The sequence below is a fragment of the Apodemus sylvaticus genome, chromosome 9 (assembly GCF_947179515.1).
Source record: "Apodemus sylvaticus chromosome 9, mApoSyl1.1, whole genome shotgun sequence".
Taxonomy (NCBI): domain Eukaryota; kingdom Metazoa; phylum Chordata; class Mammalia; order Rodentia; family Muridae; genus Apodemus; species Apodemus sylvaticus.
The window spans coordinates 82,631,815-82,650,889 of NC_067480.1; the positions used below are offsets into that span (position 1 = coordinate 82,631,815).

At 38.1% G+C, this 19,075-nt stretch overlaps 1 protein-coding gene across 1 annotated transcript in view; it reads right to left on the reverse strand.

The window, feature by feature from the left end:
- The window catches only part of Supt3h (SPT3 homolog, SAGA and STAGA complex component), a 360,073-nt gene that overhangs the window by 333,040 nt on the left and 7,958 nt on the right, over positions 1–19,075 (reverse strand). The window contains exon 2 of the mRNA XM_052192221.1: positions 14,814–14,914. Coding sequence (XP_052048181.1) covers positions 14,814–14,914 — 101 coding nt within the window. The remainder of the gene's footprint in view (positions 1–14,813; positions 14,915–19,075) is intronic.

Below are 19,075 nucleotides of genomic sequence, written 5' to 3' on the forward strand. Positions count from 1 at the left end.
CCCCATTCTCCTTAATTAGGGTCAGTACACAGCAGACCTTGGCAAACACCTTAGAAATGTTTCCTAGGCCTAGACAAAAGATTAAATTCCCTAGTCATCCATTCAATTTGCCACATTCCAATACTGATTACCAATCTTATCAGTATTTTCCACAAACAAATTTCCTTCCAGATACATTAAGCTACCTGTAGCTCACTCCTAGTCCAGGTCTTGATCAAGTGCTCTCCTTTACTTGTGATCTTCCTTACCTGTCCTGTCACCCTCCCCTAGGTTTCTGAAGGTTTAAACAGTACCTATCTAAAGAAAGAGATCAAATGGTAGTATTTTCATAAGGTTCCTCCTTGAAGTTGAAAACAGTCTTAGCTACCTCTGCATTACCCAGGGAGAACATCAGTAACCTTTCTTTACATACTTAGGCTCTCAATCTCCAGCCATTCTGTGTCTGCCTGTGGGTAGGGCCCTACTTACACAAGTATCTAAGTGTATTTAGCTACTCCTTGGTGAGTCCAGGAGAACTGAAGCTGCAGAATTCATTTGTCTCCTACTGTGTTCTGAGAAGGCTTTTTAAGGGAGCTTACAGGCGAGGGAAAAAAGTTGATAATGTAATAAGAACCTCACCCTCCTGAGCAGCCACACATGCCTTCAAGAAGCAAAGCTTAAAGTACACCATGCTTCATACTCCATGAACACAGAATCACTAATGTTATGCACCTGCCTCCCATATACTAAGCCACAATTGTACAAATTAGAGATTGTGAGGTCAAAACTACCCAGGCGACTTAAAACCCATGTTTTCTGTGTAAATCTTTAATGTCTCTGTACCTAAGTACACATCTATAAAGCAGAAAAGGCAAAAATTGCCTCATGCACTAATCAAGGATCACAAGACACATAAAACACACACATACTGTATCAGCAACAAAAGCACACAAGAATCCCCATGTCCCACCTCTTACATATCACCTAGCCTCATGCCTGCAGAACACAGGCATGCAACAAAATAAATTGAATGTGGGTGGATAAATGAATAACAATTGCTTAAATAAAAAGAAAAAAGACTTAAAAACAAATGTAATAAGTTACAGGAAAACAAGACATGCTAAAAAAATTATATAAAAAGAAAAATACTTTTAAAATGACAATTATAATTGTAAACAAAGAAGAGTGGTAGGCACATTGTATGATTTAAAAAAAAAAACATGTTTTCAATTAAAAATTCACAAAATCTGAGCTTATGTCCAAAGAAGCTAATATTAAAGAATTAATCATTACATTAGGCAGATAATGTGGTAACACTCAATAGTTTAGGACTAATATAAATAAATTAACCTACAGTGAACAACTGTGCTTTTAAATAGTCTATTTCATTGATTTATTTAAACTTATGAAATGTCTCAGTTTTCTTTTAAAGATATATCCCCATGTTTTCTCACATTACAAACATGAACTTTTACAACTCTAATTATAATCTTTGGGTAATAGATGTGCACAAAAGAAAAACTTCAAATACAACACAAGGACAGAAAATGAACCCAAAAGGAACAGCCATCATATGTAAAACAGTGCACTTCAATAACTACAATCACCTGAAACTAAAACGCCACTCAGAACACCGTGACCTTAAAGTAAAACCTTTAATAGTTTATCTGGGTTAATAAATATAACTGCAACAGGCTATACATATTAGAATACTAATATCCTAGGAGAATGCACATGGCAGAAAAAAATTCAGTAAAAAAACATAATCATATGTGACTGCTTTACATGGAGAAAGGTGGTGACTGTTCTGAACAAACCATCAAAGCAAGGTTAACGTAGGAATCACAAAGCTTAACTCATAATGAGGACTACACTAGAATCTTCTTCATTAACTTCATAAAAAACATAAAATCTCACTACCCCATGAAAGCTAAAACAATACACAACAAAATGGCACTGCTTAAAGATGAAAATAAAAAAGGGATTCCAAAAGCAGATGTAGACTTATTTAGATTGTACACCTGTCATCAAGTCTTAGTCCCTGTTGTATTGCTGCAGGAGACACCACAACTAGAGCAACACTATGAGAGCAAGCGTTGAATTGGGGCTTGTCTAGTTTCAGAGGCTTGGTCCATTATCATCATGGCAGGGGCATAGTGCTAAAGCAGTAGCTTCAGAGCTCTATCCTGACCAGACAGAGGGGCAGACTGCACTTGGCACTGGCTTTTGAAACCTCAAAGCCCACCCTCAGTGACACACCTACTCAGCAGAGTGTCACTCCTTGGTGACTAAGCATTCATATATGAGTCTATGAGGGTCAATCTTATTCAAACCACCATATTAGCATACACAAATTTTGGAAAAACTACATTGGATTTTTTAAGTCACGCCTCTTCTATTTGTTGAGTTTCATTAATTTAATGTGCCGATCTTTATTTAAACATTAAAATCATAGTTTTTCAATGTAATCTCTAAAACAGTCTAAAATTAGACAAAGGATTATCTGCCAGTAATGTAAATAAAACAAAAAGTGATTAATATTCTAGGTCCGTACAACTCAAAATCAATTCATGTTGCTGGTATTCTCTCTTATTGAAAGAGAGAATTGCCTTCCAAACAAAGATCCTTGCTTTAAACTAATTTTAAGTAAAACTAGAAGGTGACTCAGATACACTCCATTTTCAAAGGTTTCACATGTCATAGGAAAAACAAGTCTTGAGCCAAAACTGCAATCAAAAGTAATGCCTCAGCCATAACACAAAAGTGTAGATAATTAGGTCAAAGACTTTAATGTACAATACTGTAAACTCTCAAGAACATGGTCCCACAAAAGTAGTAGTAAGTCGAAAAAATGAGACAGGAAGTATTTCTGACAGAGTTGGAATGTGAAGTACAGCCATCAGCTTGGGATCCTGTGTGCTGTACTCACTGCTAGATATACAGAGCCATCCCATAGAGGACGATCAATTTTTGAATGAATAAACAAAAAGCATTAGTAATTAGTATACAAGAATATTCTAGATCAAATGTGGTCTAAGACCCAATTATTACAATCTAAGGATATTACCCAAAATAGTAAATCACCTGCATTAGATGAATCCAACGCACACCACTGAATTCCACTTTCATCACAAGAAAACTACTTACTTCACAGAGCAATAGCAAACAAAGCTGGATACCCAGAGGCGCTACATTGGACTAAAGATTTTAAATGAGAAGGGAGAAACGGGAGGGAGAGCTAACTTCAAAGTCAAGAATTACTAATGAAAATAATGGCTGGCTGCTGAAAACTGCTAAGTATTGTAGCCGCCAGCGGCTACATGTGAACTGGGTTACCTGTTGAGAGAATTTTGGGGTCATAGGGAAGAGCGGCGAAAAGAAAGTACGGCTAAGTCAATGTTCACTGATCAAAGCCGTAAACTTTAATGGCGCCGGACCTTTTAACAGTTTGGGCAAACCCTCCCCCCAGACTCCAGGCTGAGTTCCGGTGGAAGTTGTCTAGCTTCTCTTGGAGGTCTTCGTCTTGACTGCTCCGGCAGCTGGGTGGGTCACCTGTTTAATTCAGGAATCCCTATACCAGGAAGAACAATGAACTTAACCTTTACTACGTGCACTCCACCCTAGGTGGAGCAGGATCCTGGCTAACTGGGAGAAGTTAACCTTGACCAAAGTCAAACTCTGACCAAGTGCAAGACTGCCCCAATATGGCTCTGTACATGTCCTCCCTTTTTTTATTAATTTGAACACGAGGAGGTAGAAAACAAGTGGATAAATATCCTTCATAAGAAGGCGGGCCTTAACCAGGAGGGGAAGCATTGACCGTAATTCCTCTTAAATATTGTATAACGTCTTTTTCAGAGGAGGGGTAATAGGCTCCCTTATTATTTTAAGGACAGCCTCTCGACGTTAACCCCTATGCAATTAGGTGTACTTCCTGGGGACTCAGAAGCAGAAATTCACCTCCCCATGCAGTGCTTTGCCTCGCACGTCTCGCTGGTACCCATGTTTGTTCATAAACAAACACACATAGATCTGAGTTCTATGTGGCTCCCTCTTTGGAGATCCACTTGTGTAAGTTTTGAAGCCAGGGGGGTCTGCAAGTGTCTTTAACCGACATGTAATCTCTCCATCCAGGTGAACCTGGGTGGAGACAGCCAGTCTGCTTAACAGACAAGGTCAAGAGTTAAAGGTGGAATAGGATTAACTTGTCCCAGAAGTATCCAATTCAGTTGTAAATTAACAACTTTAAGGATCCAAAGCTTGGCCTCTGAGGTGGGAGAGGTAGCCTTGTGAATCAAGAATTAAGCTGTTACTTCTCAGGAAAAGTGGAGACTATATGTTAAATTAACACAGCTGGCTGAAGATTGTTAGCCATCTTCAAAATTGGAATCTTCAATATTGGAATTATTTCTAGACCAGTCTATGGTTGAGTCAGCTGAGCACAATAAGGAGAAGAGTCATTTTAACTCTTCTTATTAATTTTTCCTAAGCTAGCTTAACAGTCTCCATGTTCTGCCCCACAAAGTCTAAAAGCTTGAAGCTAGGCAATTTATCTAACCTGGGACATTTAACAATTGAGGTAAGTCAAGAACATATACCCAATATAGCTCTTATGTTACCATGGTCTGGGCATTCAGCAAGCACAGTCAGCATATCTTCTGCCGCATTCTGTGGAAAAAACAGAGGACATGCCTTCTCCCCCAATATTAAATCAGGATCATGGCATATGTTAGTAAGTGAATTCCTTCATTTCACCTAGACATCAATATGCCTAATTACAAGATGTCATATACATTTAGCAAGGAGTTTCTTGGCATCTAAATTTTAAAATTTTAAAATTTTCTTAAAAACATGTAAGCATAATTTAAATTATATGCACAGGGACACAATTTCCCCTCTCTTCTTTCTTCCAAGAAGATATTGTTTTATTAATTTAAGTTGGAACACAAAGTATAAACCATAACATAGGCAATAACTATGTAATTATATAAAATATAGTTGCTTTTTCTGTTAGAGCAGTTGCAACTAGACAGCCTAAAAATGAATCATTAGTCACATGTACATATTTTTTAATCTTCTAAATTAGAAATATGAATCATTTATCTGTAATAACTAAGTCCTCTAGGATTAACACCATTACGTGGTAGAGGTAGAAATTGAGGACATCAAGAACAAATCTTTATAATTTGATGTGCACAAAATATAAAATTATTTCAAATACCTAAAGGACAGTCATTTAGAGAACATATCCTTTGTTCTTAGAAATTTGAATCACATTTGTATAAACTGTAGAAATTAAGAATTAGCAGTATTAAAAATGGACCAATTTTAAGCAATTATAAACCATGAGCTATGTATATCTACTATTATTAAAAGCTTGACCTTTAACATCTTAAAAATAGCTGCTATAGCACCCAATTCAGGTATCTGTGTTGAAGCAGGGAGAAACTTAAAGGAATAAACATGTGATCTGATAGTACAAATTATCTTTTGGATAACAATTATTAATTTTGCCTAAAAATGCTTGCCATGTAATAGATCAACCATTAATAATAAATTTGATTGTTGCTTGAAGCAAGGAACAAACGTTTCCTACCTTGAAAACAGAGGTTTAAGACCTTCTGTGGCAAGCTTAAAATGAGGTAAATATAAGATAAAGCCAATTAATATATCTTAACAACCTTTGAAAGCCATTTACCTAAAAATTCTAAAAGTCTATAGGAGCAAGGGCCTGTAACAAACATTCTATGAACATTATACACTGAAAATTTTAAGATCTTAACTTCTAGTATTGAAAGAGAGACAAACATTTTTTCTCACAGGACGTAAGGCTGTTAGCCATTCCTTGAGGCAAAACTTTCTAATGAAATTGCTTTGTTGTTTCTTTAAAATTAGAAGCAAATGCTTTTATAATTATCAGAATGTAAAGCAAAAAACCAACCCTTTAAATTTACAATAATTTTATAGGGAGTAGACAGGCCAAATGTTAATGCTTTTATAGCCTCCTTGACCTTTCATAGATTTGAACTGCATTTTAACCCACACCTGGATAAGTCAAAAACTTTTTTTTTTTTTTTTTTTTTTTTTTAAACCAAACACTCCCTAGGTGGGGCCTGTAAGGCAGAAACAATTTCTCAAAACTTCCTCACTAGCTTCCCCTGAGGCAGTTCTAAGCTTTGCATTAACTCAAATGTAAAAATTCTGCCCTAGGATCCACCCTGAGTCCTTGGCAAGGACATTGTAAGAGATTACTGGAAAGTAAATATCTTCTAATCTGAGCCTTTTATCTAAGACCAGACCCAAACCTACAAGGACAATTTAAGGATTAAACAAAAGAAACCTGTAATTTCATGGTCAAAGGAACCTACTTGATATCAAATACATTTCCACTGAGATCTCCTTTTTAATCTTGGAGACAGCTGTATCACTCTTAAAATTATCTTAATTACAAGATGTTAAGAATTATGAGCCTGCAAACTGAAAACTGCAGCCAATGACACACTGATTTTTATTGTAACTCAATGTTTTCTTGCAATATTAGAGCACAATTGCAATTTTGGAAGCAAATCCCAATTTTAAACAATCTATTTTCTTTAAAATCAATGGCAAACACATTTTTACAGCACAAGGTTTGTCTGCCAGTGTAACTTATTAAAGAGACATTATTTTAAATCTTAAAATCCAATCTCCAGGCCAAGATTCACACAAAACACCATGCCAATTTAGGAGCGTCCCAAAGGCCTGTATTTCCTGGATTGCGTCATGCCATGTGGTGTTCAAAATGGCGACTACCCTAAACTACCAGCCTTAATCGTCATGCCACGTGTTTGTTTCAAAATGGCGACTACCCTAAACTACCAGCCTTAACCATCATGCCACGTGTTCAAAATGGCGACTACCCTAAACTACCAGCCTTAACCTGACTTTTGTTAATAACATTATACCTTTTAAATCATGTGCAGTGACTTAAGCCAATACTCTATAGTCAAGACATGCAAAATATACCTTTAAATCCAATTATAAACAAGAACAAAGCATGAGTGGCGTTAGGCCACGTGTAGTTAGTTAAGATGGCTCTAACACTGAATTACCAGTTTTAAACTAACCTTTTCTTAATAACACTATACCTTTTACATAATAACCAATTAATTTATAACTCTTTAGTCAAGAAATGTAAAGCCTTATATCATTAAAACCAATTAAAAACAAGTATAAAGCGACTACATGAATTTCACAAGCCAAACCAAAGTCTTCCCAAATCTCGAGGTTTCTGGGCTTTAAGAGCGGCTTTTTCCCTAGCCATGTTTGCCTCTTGAGTGAGCTGCGCTGTCGCGGCGTGGCTTTGAATCAATCCCCACACAAACTGTGGCTAGCTCAAAAGGTTACCAGCAGATGTAATCTTTACCAATTTTTTCTTTTTAACATGAAACAGTCATTCACACAACGACACAGAGAGGACATAAACATACACATAGACAGACGGTCGGTCGGTGCACCGGGACAAACACGGAAAGATACACAGAAAGTTAAGCGTGCTTGTTAAGCAATTGCATCCATTTTCCTCTTTAAACAGCTCTTAGAAGCTGTGGACATATGCCTATTTTTAAAAACCCCTTTCTTTTCGCCGAAATCAGCTCTTACGAGCTTTGGGCAAATGCCTACCAAATTCCTTCCCCATATTTCCCTATCTTATCAACCCAAGCAGTCCTGCGCTGGGTCCACGCAGTATGCTTGAAAAACTGTATCCATTCCTGCACTCACAACCATAGACACGAATTCACTAGCGCTAGTTTTGCCCTCTATGTTGCTTACCGTGCGGACACCATTAATTTTCACCTTTTCCGCGAAGCTTCGCTGGATAGGGCTACCTCAAGAAATTCTCTCGTGCCAGGTCTTCCCACGTTCAGGCGCCACTATGTAGCCGCCAGCGGCTACATGTGAACTGGGTTACCTGTTGAGAGAATTTTGGGGGTCATAGGGAAGAGCGGCGAAAAGAAAGTACGGCTAAGTCAATGTTCACTGATCAAAGCCGTAAACTTTAATGGCGCCGGACCTTTTAACAGTTTGGGCAAACCCTCCCCCCAGACTCCAGGCTGAGTTCCGGTGGAAGTTGTCTAGCTTCTCTTGGAGGTCTTCGTCTTGACTGCTCCGGCAGCTGGGTGGGTCACCTGTTTAATTCAGGAATCCCTATACCAGGAAGAACAATGAACTTAACCTTTACTACGTGCACTCCACCCTAGGTGGAGCAGGATCCTGGCTAACTGGGAGAAGTTAACCTTGACCAAAGTCAAACTCTGACCAAGTGCAAGACTGCCCCAATATGGCTCTGTACAAAGTATATCACTGTGTCTGTAAGGAAAGCTTATGGAACATGAAAGTGGCAAAGCCTGCAAGGTAAAGGTGCTTCTGTCGACTCCATTTCAGGTTCCAACTGTATAAGATTTAAGACATATCCCAGTAATGTCTAAATGAAGGAAGTTTTCAGAGCAATCTATAATAACTGCTAACAGGACTTAAAGCAAATAAAAGGATTATGCCTGAGATTAATGTAAATGCTTTCAATGGTATACAACATTCGTTTAAAATGAGTCCAATATCGTACTGCCATCTCAGATATAAAAGCAGAATGAAAGACTAAATAAATGCTGACAGTTTTGAAAAATAAGGAAAAACAAGAGTTGTTCAAATCAACACTAATTAATAGCAGAGAGAGTTGAAAGGAGGGGAGAGCTCATATTCAAAAGACCAGGTATTAAGTTCTGAACTAACTAAACAGCTACCCTGGGACAAATCGGCCCTTTTCCACATCTGCATGAATCAATAAAGGACTGGCCTAACCAATTTCTATGACACTCAGATTTCCATTCAGTCAAAATAACTGTCACTGTTAAAAAGTTTTCTTTGTCTCTAAATAACGATCAATGGTCTACAATTTAAAAAGAAAAAAAGAAAAGGTGCTAAAATTCAGTTCTATTCCTAAAATCCAACAAAGTCTAATTTAACAGTCACTTACATAGAGTTCATTGAGCAAGTCCTATCTATGCAAATGACTTAGATGCATTATCCGACTTATCCACCTTAGAGATGAACATTGTTCCTGCATCTTATAACACTGCAGGACTCTGCCCTATTTGCCAGACTTCACTATGTCACCTCCTCCTCCTTCCACATCCACATGGCATCTGTAAATACAGATCTGTCAAGGGAGCAATGAAGTGGGCTCAGGTAAATCAGAACTCTAAATTCAGAAAGCCACGCTTTAAAATACTTTCATGCATATAAGACAAAACCCAAAAACAATGTAGTAAGAGGACAAATGGAAAATCACAACTGAAATGAAACAGTCATTTGAGTTTCTAATATGGAATCATGGTCTAAGGACTAACCCGGTTCCTATTTCCTTCTCTTCTACTTGGAAACTTTTAAGATTGCAACTGTTGCCTCTCCCCTGGAGGTTGTCCTCCCAAACAGTGTAGTATCCCCACAACTTCACATTTACCAGACACCTACAAGATGCCAGCTAGAGCACATCAGGAAAAGGATTAAAGTCCTGGAAACAGGGACTGGATGAAGCACAGCACTGTCAGAAACTACACTGGGGCCTTTTGTGGGAATATTACCAGGCCTTTCATAAGAATCGTACCTGGTGTCAGATGGGACAGCATAGGAAGTCAGAACTTCCTCAAGGAGAATAGCTCAGGCCAACAACCCTGTAAGCTCCCAGCACTGCTCATGCTCTACATAAATGTACAATGCGCTGAAATCTCCAATCCTTTCTCACACTCTGTGTCCAAGCTGACCAACTCAATTGCATTTTAGACCTCATCCCTAGGCTGGACCCTCCACAACATGTCAAATTAATAACTTCCTATTACATCTGCCCTTCAGATTCCCACATCAACCCAGTTTCCCTGCCTGCCCAGTCCTATGCCCAGTAGAGTGTGGCTATAGGAAAGGGATGGTACCTGCCTCTGCTGAGTGGCAGACAGCTTATGCTCTCTGCCCACCTCCTTTACTAACATGACAACCCTTCATAGCTCTCAGCAAGCTTCCTATCTCCCACCATTGCCAGAAGGCTGGCCTACGCCTGCTGGGGGAGTAAGACAGTCTTGAATAAGAACAATAAATCAGCATCCTCCAAGGTGTGAAAACAAACTGCAAATAGATATGTTAAAAAAAAAAACTAGTACAATTTATCATAGAACAGACCTCACATGACTCCTCTGTAGCACCCTAGAGTGTCAGCAGAGGAAGCCCACTGAACTGTAAAGAACTACATCTGGTGTTCTATCTGTGTGAACTCAATACTCCTGCACACTGCTGACCTACAGTAGAGAGACTTTCACTGAACTGATAAAAAGGCACATTCTATCGCTTTTCTTGTTTGAAAATGAATACATTAAATATACTCAATCTCTAAAATACCATTGAGTGGACACTGATATATATTACTCTTAGTCAGAATGCAATATTATATATCCATTTTTAAAAATTGAACTGGCCATTTCTGCCATTCAGAAATAAAATCACTACTATGATTTAAAATTAAGATGATAAATTGGCTGGATTTTTACATACTGCAGTCACAGCACAATTCTACATTCAAGCAAGAAAAACAAATATTAAAGAAAACTGAGAAGTTTTTCGGTCTCTAATCATATACTAGTTAAGCATCCCACTCATTAGTCTGGTTGTTTTTACTGTTTCTATCAGGGGTTGTTTCAAATAAACTCTCTAAATGTAAAATTACTTCATTAATCAACTTTAAAAGTAAAATGGGTTGCAAAGACCCATGTCTGAAATCTGAGAATACAGCAAAAAAGCATAAAAAGAAATGAAAAATGAAAGCCCTTAAAATTTGCACTTAGAATTTGTTTTGGAGCTTGTTGAAATGATTCCTAAAAATTCAACTGGAAGCATAAAAATAAGAAAGAGCCAAAAATATTTTTAAAAGAAAACTTATGTGGACAGACTTGAACTATAACACCAAATATTAAAACACATTAAGAAGCTATAATAACTACAATAATGCAGTGCTGGCAAAGGAAGAGACCACGCAATGGAACAAAGCAGAGAGGCAAGAGGAGCCACTTATTATCTGATAAAGGTAGAATTTCAGCTGTGAGGGGAGGAAGGCTTATGGAATTTGTGGTGGTAGGGACACTAGCAAAAGGATTTAAAGCAAAATTGCTTTCACTTAGAGCCCTCCATGACAACATAAAACAACAACAAAGTGGACTAAGTGTTAAACTGGGGAAATCAAACCTGAGTATAGAAAAGTGCGTAGGGATTGTGGCCAGAGACTGAGAGGACTTCAAGTCAAAGGTAGCAGCAAGACTGAAACTGACTAAGCTACATTTTTAAAAGAGGAAAATTAACACACTTTTAAATCCCTAAGTAATCCTTAAAGAAACCGAATGCTAGGGAGAAGGAAATGCCAAATGGGATCCACAAGACAGGAAACTTTTGAAATATTAGAAGTCCCTAATAAACTACAGGAAAACAAGAAGATGGTAAAACCTATGCGCGCACACACACACACGCACACACACACAATGGAAGTGGCCAATATACTTTGAAACTCAGTGGCCAAGCTGTTAAACACCACAACACCATGTCTCTAGTGTTGTCAATGAGAGGTAGATTGGGGGTGGGGGGGTGGGGGGGTGCTCTCAGAATGAGACAGAAATGTAAATCAGTCCAGCTTCCTTGGGGGAAAACTTAAAAGTTAGTACCAAAAAAGGCATTAGACTGAAAAAAATACTCTTCTTTGACTTTAAGGTAAAAGGTACCAATATTTTCTTTCATATTTTAAATAATACTGTAAAACCTGGAAATAACAATAGGGGATTAATAAAGTTTAAGAACACTCACATTGTCCATAATATACTAAGGGAGGAGGCAGACATTACAAAAGCACAATAGTAACTAAATATTACTAAGGACCATTAAAAAAAGGAAAAAATAGAAAAGCTAGAGAGATGGCTCAGCAGTTAGGAGCACTGGCTGCTCTTTCAGAGGACACAGGTTAGATGTTCAGCACCTACTTGGTAGCTCACAATGTGTGTAACTCCAGTCACGGGTGATCCAGCACCCTCCTCTGGCTCCCTCACATCAGAAAAGCAAACGGTACACAGACACACCACTAGACACACAGCCACACACATGAAATGAGAAGGAATCAGCTGCCACCCAGCAACAGCCCGGGTGCCCAGCTTGCCCTTGGCCCTGGCACGGCTTCCAGCAGACTCTCCTCCTTGGCCTGTGTGATCCTTCTGCCCCCTTGAGCTTAAGTAACTGGGTAGCTGTTCCGTTTCTTTAAGTGATAGAGGGCTTTCTTCTGTTTGTTAGGGTAACCACTCAGTAGTAACAGAACTGGACAACTCTCATTGTAAATGACAACCAGATACTTGTCAGTGATAAAATTCTAAGTAGTGGTCCCCAGTTAGAGAGCCTTCGATCCAAAGGCAAACAACTCATTCCTAGTTAGTTAACACAGAAAATGGCAGCTGCGGGGCTGAGAAACAACAAAGCAATCAGGCATAGAAGGGGGAAACAGCAGCAGTAAGCATTTGGAGGGAAATCCTCCCAGCATGCGGACTAAGTCTGTACTTCCTCATCGAAAAATGCACACAACCGAGCCCTGCAGGCCCTATACAGATTCCATTTGTATACAATCTAAAGCCTGAAGTTTTTAAAGTAATAGGAAGTATTAGCAAACTTAAAGGGATCCCCTCGTTTGGCTCTTAGCTCCCTTTCTGAGGTGAAATTCATAAGGGGAAAATCTTAGCCTCTCACTGCTGAATGTACTCTTAGGAGCAGCCTCTCCCTCAGGTTTGAAGTGAAGGAAAAGTGCACACTTATTCCAGAGTCACAGCCAACAATAACCTTTACATTCCGAATCCGGCTTAGGTAGATCGCTTGCAAAGATGTGTGCAAAAGTATTTAATACAAAGTGCTGAATTTAGTTTTTCTTTTCTTTTTCCCAACTTTCTTAAATGGTCTCAGGTCTATAAGACACAAATATTAGGCACGGCCACTCCAAAGTTTCTGTTTTCTTTTTATACAGCGCTCGTTTTATAGCTGAGAGGTCAATTTCTGCAAAAGCTAGATGGTAAATATTGTGAGCTTTATAGTCACATGGTATTTGCCACAAATACCTAGCTCTGCTATGCAGCAGAAAGACGGCGGTGAGCATCACTGGGGGCCAGGGTAGGTCATCCACTGACTCAGTTACACAGGGTGCTGACCCATGCTGAGCAACACCTGGCATTCACCTACTAACTTACTATTGCTTTTATAAGTTCTAGAAGATTAGCTTTAAAATACTTGATTTTTTAATGAATATTAGGAAAAAAGGTCAAATAAAACTATGAAAGAATAATTATTGTTAAATTTAGATAAAGGATAGATGAGATTCATTATGCTATAATTTTAAGAATCTGAAAATAACCAAATTTATAATTAAAAATACTAAGTAAATCAATTTATTGTCACAGAAAAAAATCATAAAGTGCACACTTAATAATTTAAATATAATTCATATACCATAACAGAAAAGTGATAACAAAAAGTCCATTATACTATAATGAAAGCTTAAAGTATATAAATATATAAGCTCTTAAAGTTTTCCATAATTTAAAATATAGGCAGACTTACAAAATTCAGCATTCAAATTAGTGCTTTTCCCATCTTAGCAATCACAAAGTGTTATCAGTTTTTAGTTTTAGAGCATAATTTCTATAAGAAATAAATTATATTTCACATATAAGTTTATTAATAAAGGCCTAAATTTTCAAATGAAGGCCTAAATTGTTATTCCTCAGTTTTAAACTCTAAGAACTCAATATCTATAGATGACCCATACCCAAGGCTCTCAAAAATCCTCAATAGGTCAGAATATAAAGATATGCTGAAAGCAGAGTCTGATACTATGATGTTAATGCTTTTTTAACCCTCAAACTGGTTATAGTAATGTACTCCTTTATTAACACTGTAATGGGAGGAGAGATGGGAGGAGAAGCTACAATCAGTATGTAAAGTTAATTACTTAATTAGTTAATTAGTTAATTAATTAATTTTAAAAGTGCTTTCAGTGTTAACAGTTTCTTTGAAATATGTCTCCTGAGAAACTATATGCAATCAAAGGGATCACAATAGTGCTTTGAAGGACCATAAGCACACAGCAGAGTTAACCTGGTAAGAAGGCTATCAATACACACAAGGAAGGCATTTAAACTTCCCACAGAAACATCCTCTTTAAACTGCTTGATAAACCACTGGGAAAGAAGTGACATTGCCTTGTCACCTCTTCCTGTAAGATTCCTGTCTCCTGAAAAACTTCCAGGGCTCTAGGTCAGTCCGCCACCCCGCCAACTCCTACCCTCCCTGCAGGCTGACAACCACCAGCAGGGAGAAGGCTTAAACCAATGTGCAATTCCTCAAAGATTCAACACATAGGACTTTCTTTAATGCTTTGCATTCCTTACAAAAATCTGAAATGCAATGGCTCAAATATTATCAAACTTTAAAACTACTTTAAATTGGGCTCTCAGAATTAGGAAAATTAAGAAAAACTGCAAACTTTTCTGAAAACATTTTGACTATCCACAGAAAGGAAAGCCAGTAGCACTCAACTTTCAAATACAGTCACCACCGGAGCACTTTATCCACTTCTACCTTTCTTACATGGAGCTATTTAAATGTTATGAGATTATTTTACTTTTGTTTAAATACAAATTACCTTAAGCTAAGGTTTATATGTTTTATTTCAATTTCCTTCTTCAACATTAATCAGTTTAAGACAGCAACAGTAACACTGTGTAAAGACTCACATCATGCTCTGCAACTCAGCCGCAAAGCTTATCGTCTTCCCTGCATTTCTTCCACTACTTGAAGTGGCAGTAGACATCGGGCTAGCTGCAGTATTATTCATCTAGATTAAAAGGAAAAAAATAAAACTTACACACATGTTTAGCCATAAAAAGCACACAAAATAGAGGCAATTTCAAATTACTTCAAAAAGTATAGAAATTTTCAAATTTCTGATTAATTTCAGATTTGTATAAATTCACTTTCCTTCTACACAATGTCTTTATTCAAATGAAAAGTAGTACAGTGGGGGGAACTGCTTGGTCAGTTCAAGTATCAAACAACTGCCTATGTGCCTACTCCACATTCAGGGCCTACTCGACAGTAAGTAAGAGAACTGGAACACTCTTTAAACTACTTGGCATAGTGCCATAGCTCTCTAGCGTGTGGCACCCCACCCAAAATCTCATTAGCAATTCTTCAGGGAGAGTCCAATAGCCCCTTAACACACTTTCCCCCCACTTCCATCCAGACCAATAAAAACAAAAGTCACTTAGAATGTTGGTTGTGGGCACAGTGCTTTGCAAGCACAAGGACCCAAGTTCAGATCCCAGCACATTCATGAAAACTGGCTCAGCAGCAACTCCTGAAATGCCATACAATAAATACACCAGCACTGAAGGAGAGAGAAGCAAGGTGGATCCTGGCTGTTCTCTAGCAACAGAGAACACTAGGATTTGAGATTGCTTTGAGGATGACCTATCCTGCATTACTATAAAATGATAATAGAACTATGGCTATAGTAGGCATGACACAACATACTTAATCATCACTGAACACTGTAAGCACCTGGGACAGGATATAGAACCTACTTTGGATGTTTTTCAAACAAAAATCCTGTTCTAAGTAAAATGAATAATATGCAGAAGTGGCTAAAGACAATCTGCTATCAACCTCTGCTCTCCATATACATGTGCCAGATATGAGTATGCATGTTCTCTCTTTGGGAACACCAGTTAAGAGACCACTGAAAGAAGTTCTTGTAACTATAATATACAAAATGAGAAAACTACAGTACAGTCTAGTTCTCATTTAAACCAAAGTCTAAATTACAGTAGAAATTCAATCAATAGATCAGAAATAGGCATTATTGTTTATAATCTTAAGAGAAAATAATTCATTCAATTTAAAATATGGCATTTTCCTTATTAAATCAGGCTGACATTTCATGAGAAAATTAGCCAATAGCCAAAGAACTAGCCAAAAGAACAGAAAAGTCATTGAAGTGGGTAAACTATCATTGTCATACAATAAATACACAATAAATATTACTTCCTATTTTTATGCAAACTTTGGAATAGGATCATTTCCCATAAATTATAAATTAGAAATACTTTGTAAATTCTAAGGAAGAGCATACAACTTTGAGAACATTGATGGAGCATGTGACAGAGGTTCGGGCATAGTCTAGTTGGTAAGGCAAGTTTTAGAGTTAGTGCTATATAAAGGGGTGGGTGGCTTACACCACTGCAGAGGGCAAAGCACAGGCAAAGAACAGAATTTTCTATGGTGACATCTGACCTGAAGATGCTGGAGAGGCTGAGTTGAGCATAGCCTGTATTAACAGGAAACAGGAGACTTCAGCCTGGAGATAGCTTTCCAAGTGGAGCATGGAGCTCAGTTCTGTGCATGGCCTCTCTGCGGCCTAGAGAAAACACTCACCCACCCTGAACATCTCAAAGACAGCTCATTATCTCCTTGGGCATCCATGTCACAGATTAGCTTTCTCTACACAGTTCCTGGCATTTAAATCACACAATGTCTACATGGGGTGGCTGTCTCTCCTGAGGCCCTCTGGCTGACTGCCAGACTCAGTGAGGAAAGAAAACATGTTTCACCTGATTTCTGTGAAAGACATGAGATGAGGTGAAAAAGAAAATCTTGCCGGGTGCTGGTGGCGCACGCCTTTAAGCCCAGCACTTGGGAGGCAGAGGCAGGTGAATTTCTGAGTTCCAGGACAGCCAGGGCTTTACAAAGAAACCCTGTCTCGAAAAATCAACACAGACACACAAACAAACAAACAAACAAAAAAACAGGAAAATCTTGCATAAAAATCTGATTTCAATATTTGGCCTCAGAGGCCTGGGTTCAAGTCCCAGCTCTGCCTCTTTGTGAGGGCTTTAGAGAGGTTACCATTATCCTGTCTATAAAATGTGATCCTACTTCTTAAAGACTATTGTGACAATTTAAAACAATCTTGATACAGTAAGCACACAATGAATATTAGCTATTAAAATAAAGATCTTTAAAATACCCCTAGAGCTGACAAAAGCTTTCACATCGATTTAGAATACCTTTACTTCAAAAATGCAAGTCTGAAAATGGGTTGTTTAATTAAAAGACCTCCAGAATTCAAGGAAGATTACCCCTTTTATAAAGCCCTTTGACACCAACTGCTAGGCACTCTACTAGATATCCATCTCATCTTGTCTTCTGGCACATCTTTGTCCATGGTGTGCCAGAAGACAAGAGATTGACTTCCTTCCCTCCTGCTCTACCACTACCACCTTCTACAAACTCATCTCTTTCATACCTTTACTTCAAAATCTAGATGAGGGTCGCGCCTGAAGGGCAGGACCCATCAAAGAAGGATACAGAAAAAGCTACTGCACTCAACTGCCTGAGATGAGCCATTTTTGAAAAGGTGATGACACAATGATCTACAGCAAATAGCGCCTTAATTATAGCATAATAAGTAGGTAGACATACTTATATGTGATTATGTCTAAAATATCCCAATACTCCTCTGACTTATGCTGAGTGCCCTAGGGCCCAGGCTAGAATTAAGGGCACCAAGCATTTGTGCTCTGATAGACAGGGAAAAAAAGACAAAAGAAAAGCTTCATTCAAATTGAACCTACAGCCAAACACATAAAGAAACTAGACTATCATGGCTGGGCAGTGGTGGCACACACCTGTAATCCCAGCACTCTGGGAGGCAGAGGCAGGCGGATTTCTGAGTTCCAGGCCAGCCTGGTCTACAGAGTGAGTTCCAGGACTGCCAGGGCTACACAGAGAAACCCTGTCTCAAAAAAACCAAATCCAAAAAAACAAAAAAACAAACAAACAAACAAAAACAATAAACAAAAAAAAAAGAAAGAAAGACTATCACTTTCCTTTAAGCCTAAATTTATTCTGTTTTTCACAAAGACTTTTCAAATAATTACTATTTTTATAAACAAAATAAGAAACAAAACTACCTACAGTTCCTTGTCCTGTTTTGAGTTTGAGACAGTCTCATGTATTCTGAGATGGCAATGAACTCAGTAGGTAGCCTCCTGCCTCCACCTCCTACATGCTTGGATTCCAGGCACTTGCCCTCAAACTCCAGCTTGAAACATGGATCATCAAAAAAAAAAAAAAAAAAAAAAAAAGTCACACCCTCAACCCATGACTAGGAGAAACCAGGAACCACAGATTTCTATTATGAGACCAGCGAACACAGAACAGTCTCCCTTTTTCAAGGACCTCCCCCAGGGCTCTCTAGGTTCCAACACAAAGCCTAGAGAAGAGTTAACCTCGAGGATAATGTATTAACCTCAGCCTCCTAAAATCAGAATTTGAGTTGACCCATTTCACATTTGACATGCATGCCATTCTATGGGATTATACTATGGCTAAAACTTTTAAGTGAGACACTTGCTAAAACAATGTGTCCGTTTCTTCAGTTTCAAATCCAATCGCCTTATTCTTAACTCTCTAAAGAGGACATATTTCATAGAGCAAATTTATATTAAGATAGGCCAGGGCCTAGGTTTGACGCCCAGCTTTTTTTTTCAGTTGTCTCCCCGCTAAAAATGTTTCCTGTTAAGGTTATTTATTGGTAAGAGGTAAAGGGTCCACATCCAAATTCATTACAAACATGATCAGCCTTTCACAGACAAGTTAATTAATTTCTAAATGAAACAGGTGAATAACATTTTTCTTGACATGATGAGCTGATAGCTCATTAGACTCTAAAATAATTCTTTCCTGTACCCACATTCTGTTGGATGATTTAGATAATTACTGCTTTAGACATTAACTTCTTTACACATCAAAGTCCTATCATTCCAATGCTTTATTTCCTTTCTTCTAGACATTTAAAAAAAAAAAAGTCTGTTAAGAGCAGAAGCACTCAAGTCAATTTTCACTAATAAATACAGTTAACATGGAACTGAAAACCTACTGTAATCTTCTCAGTGGTTAATGTCCTGCAGTTGTTTCGGCTTTCCTAGGAGATGCA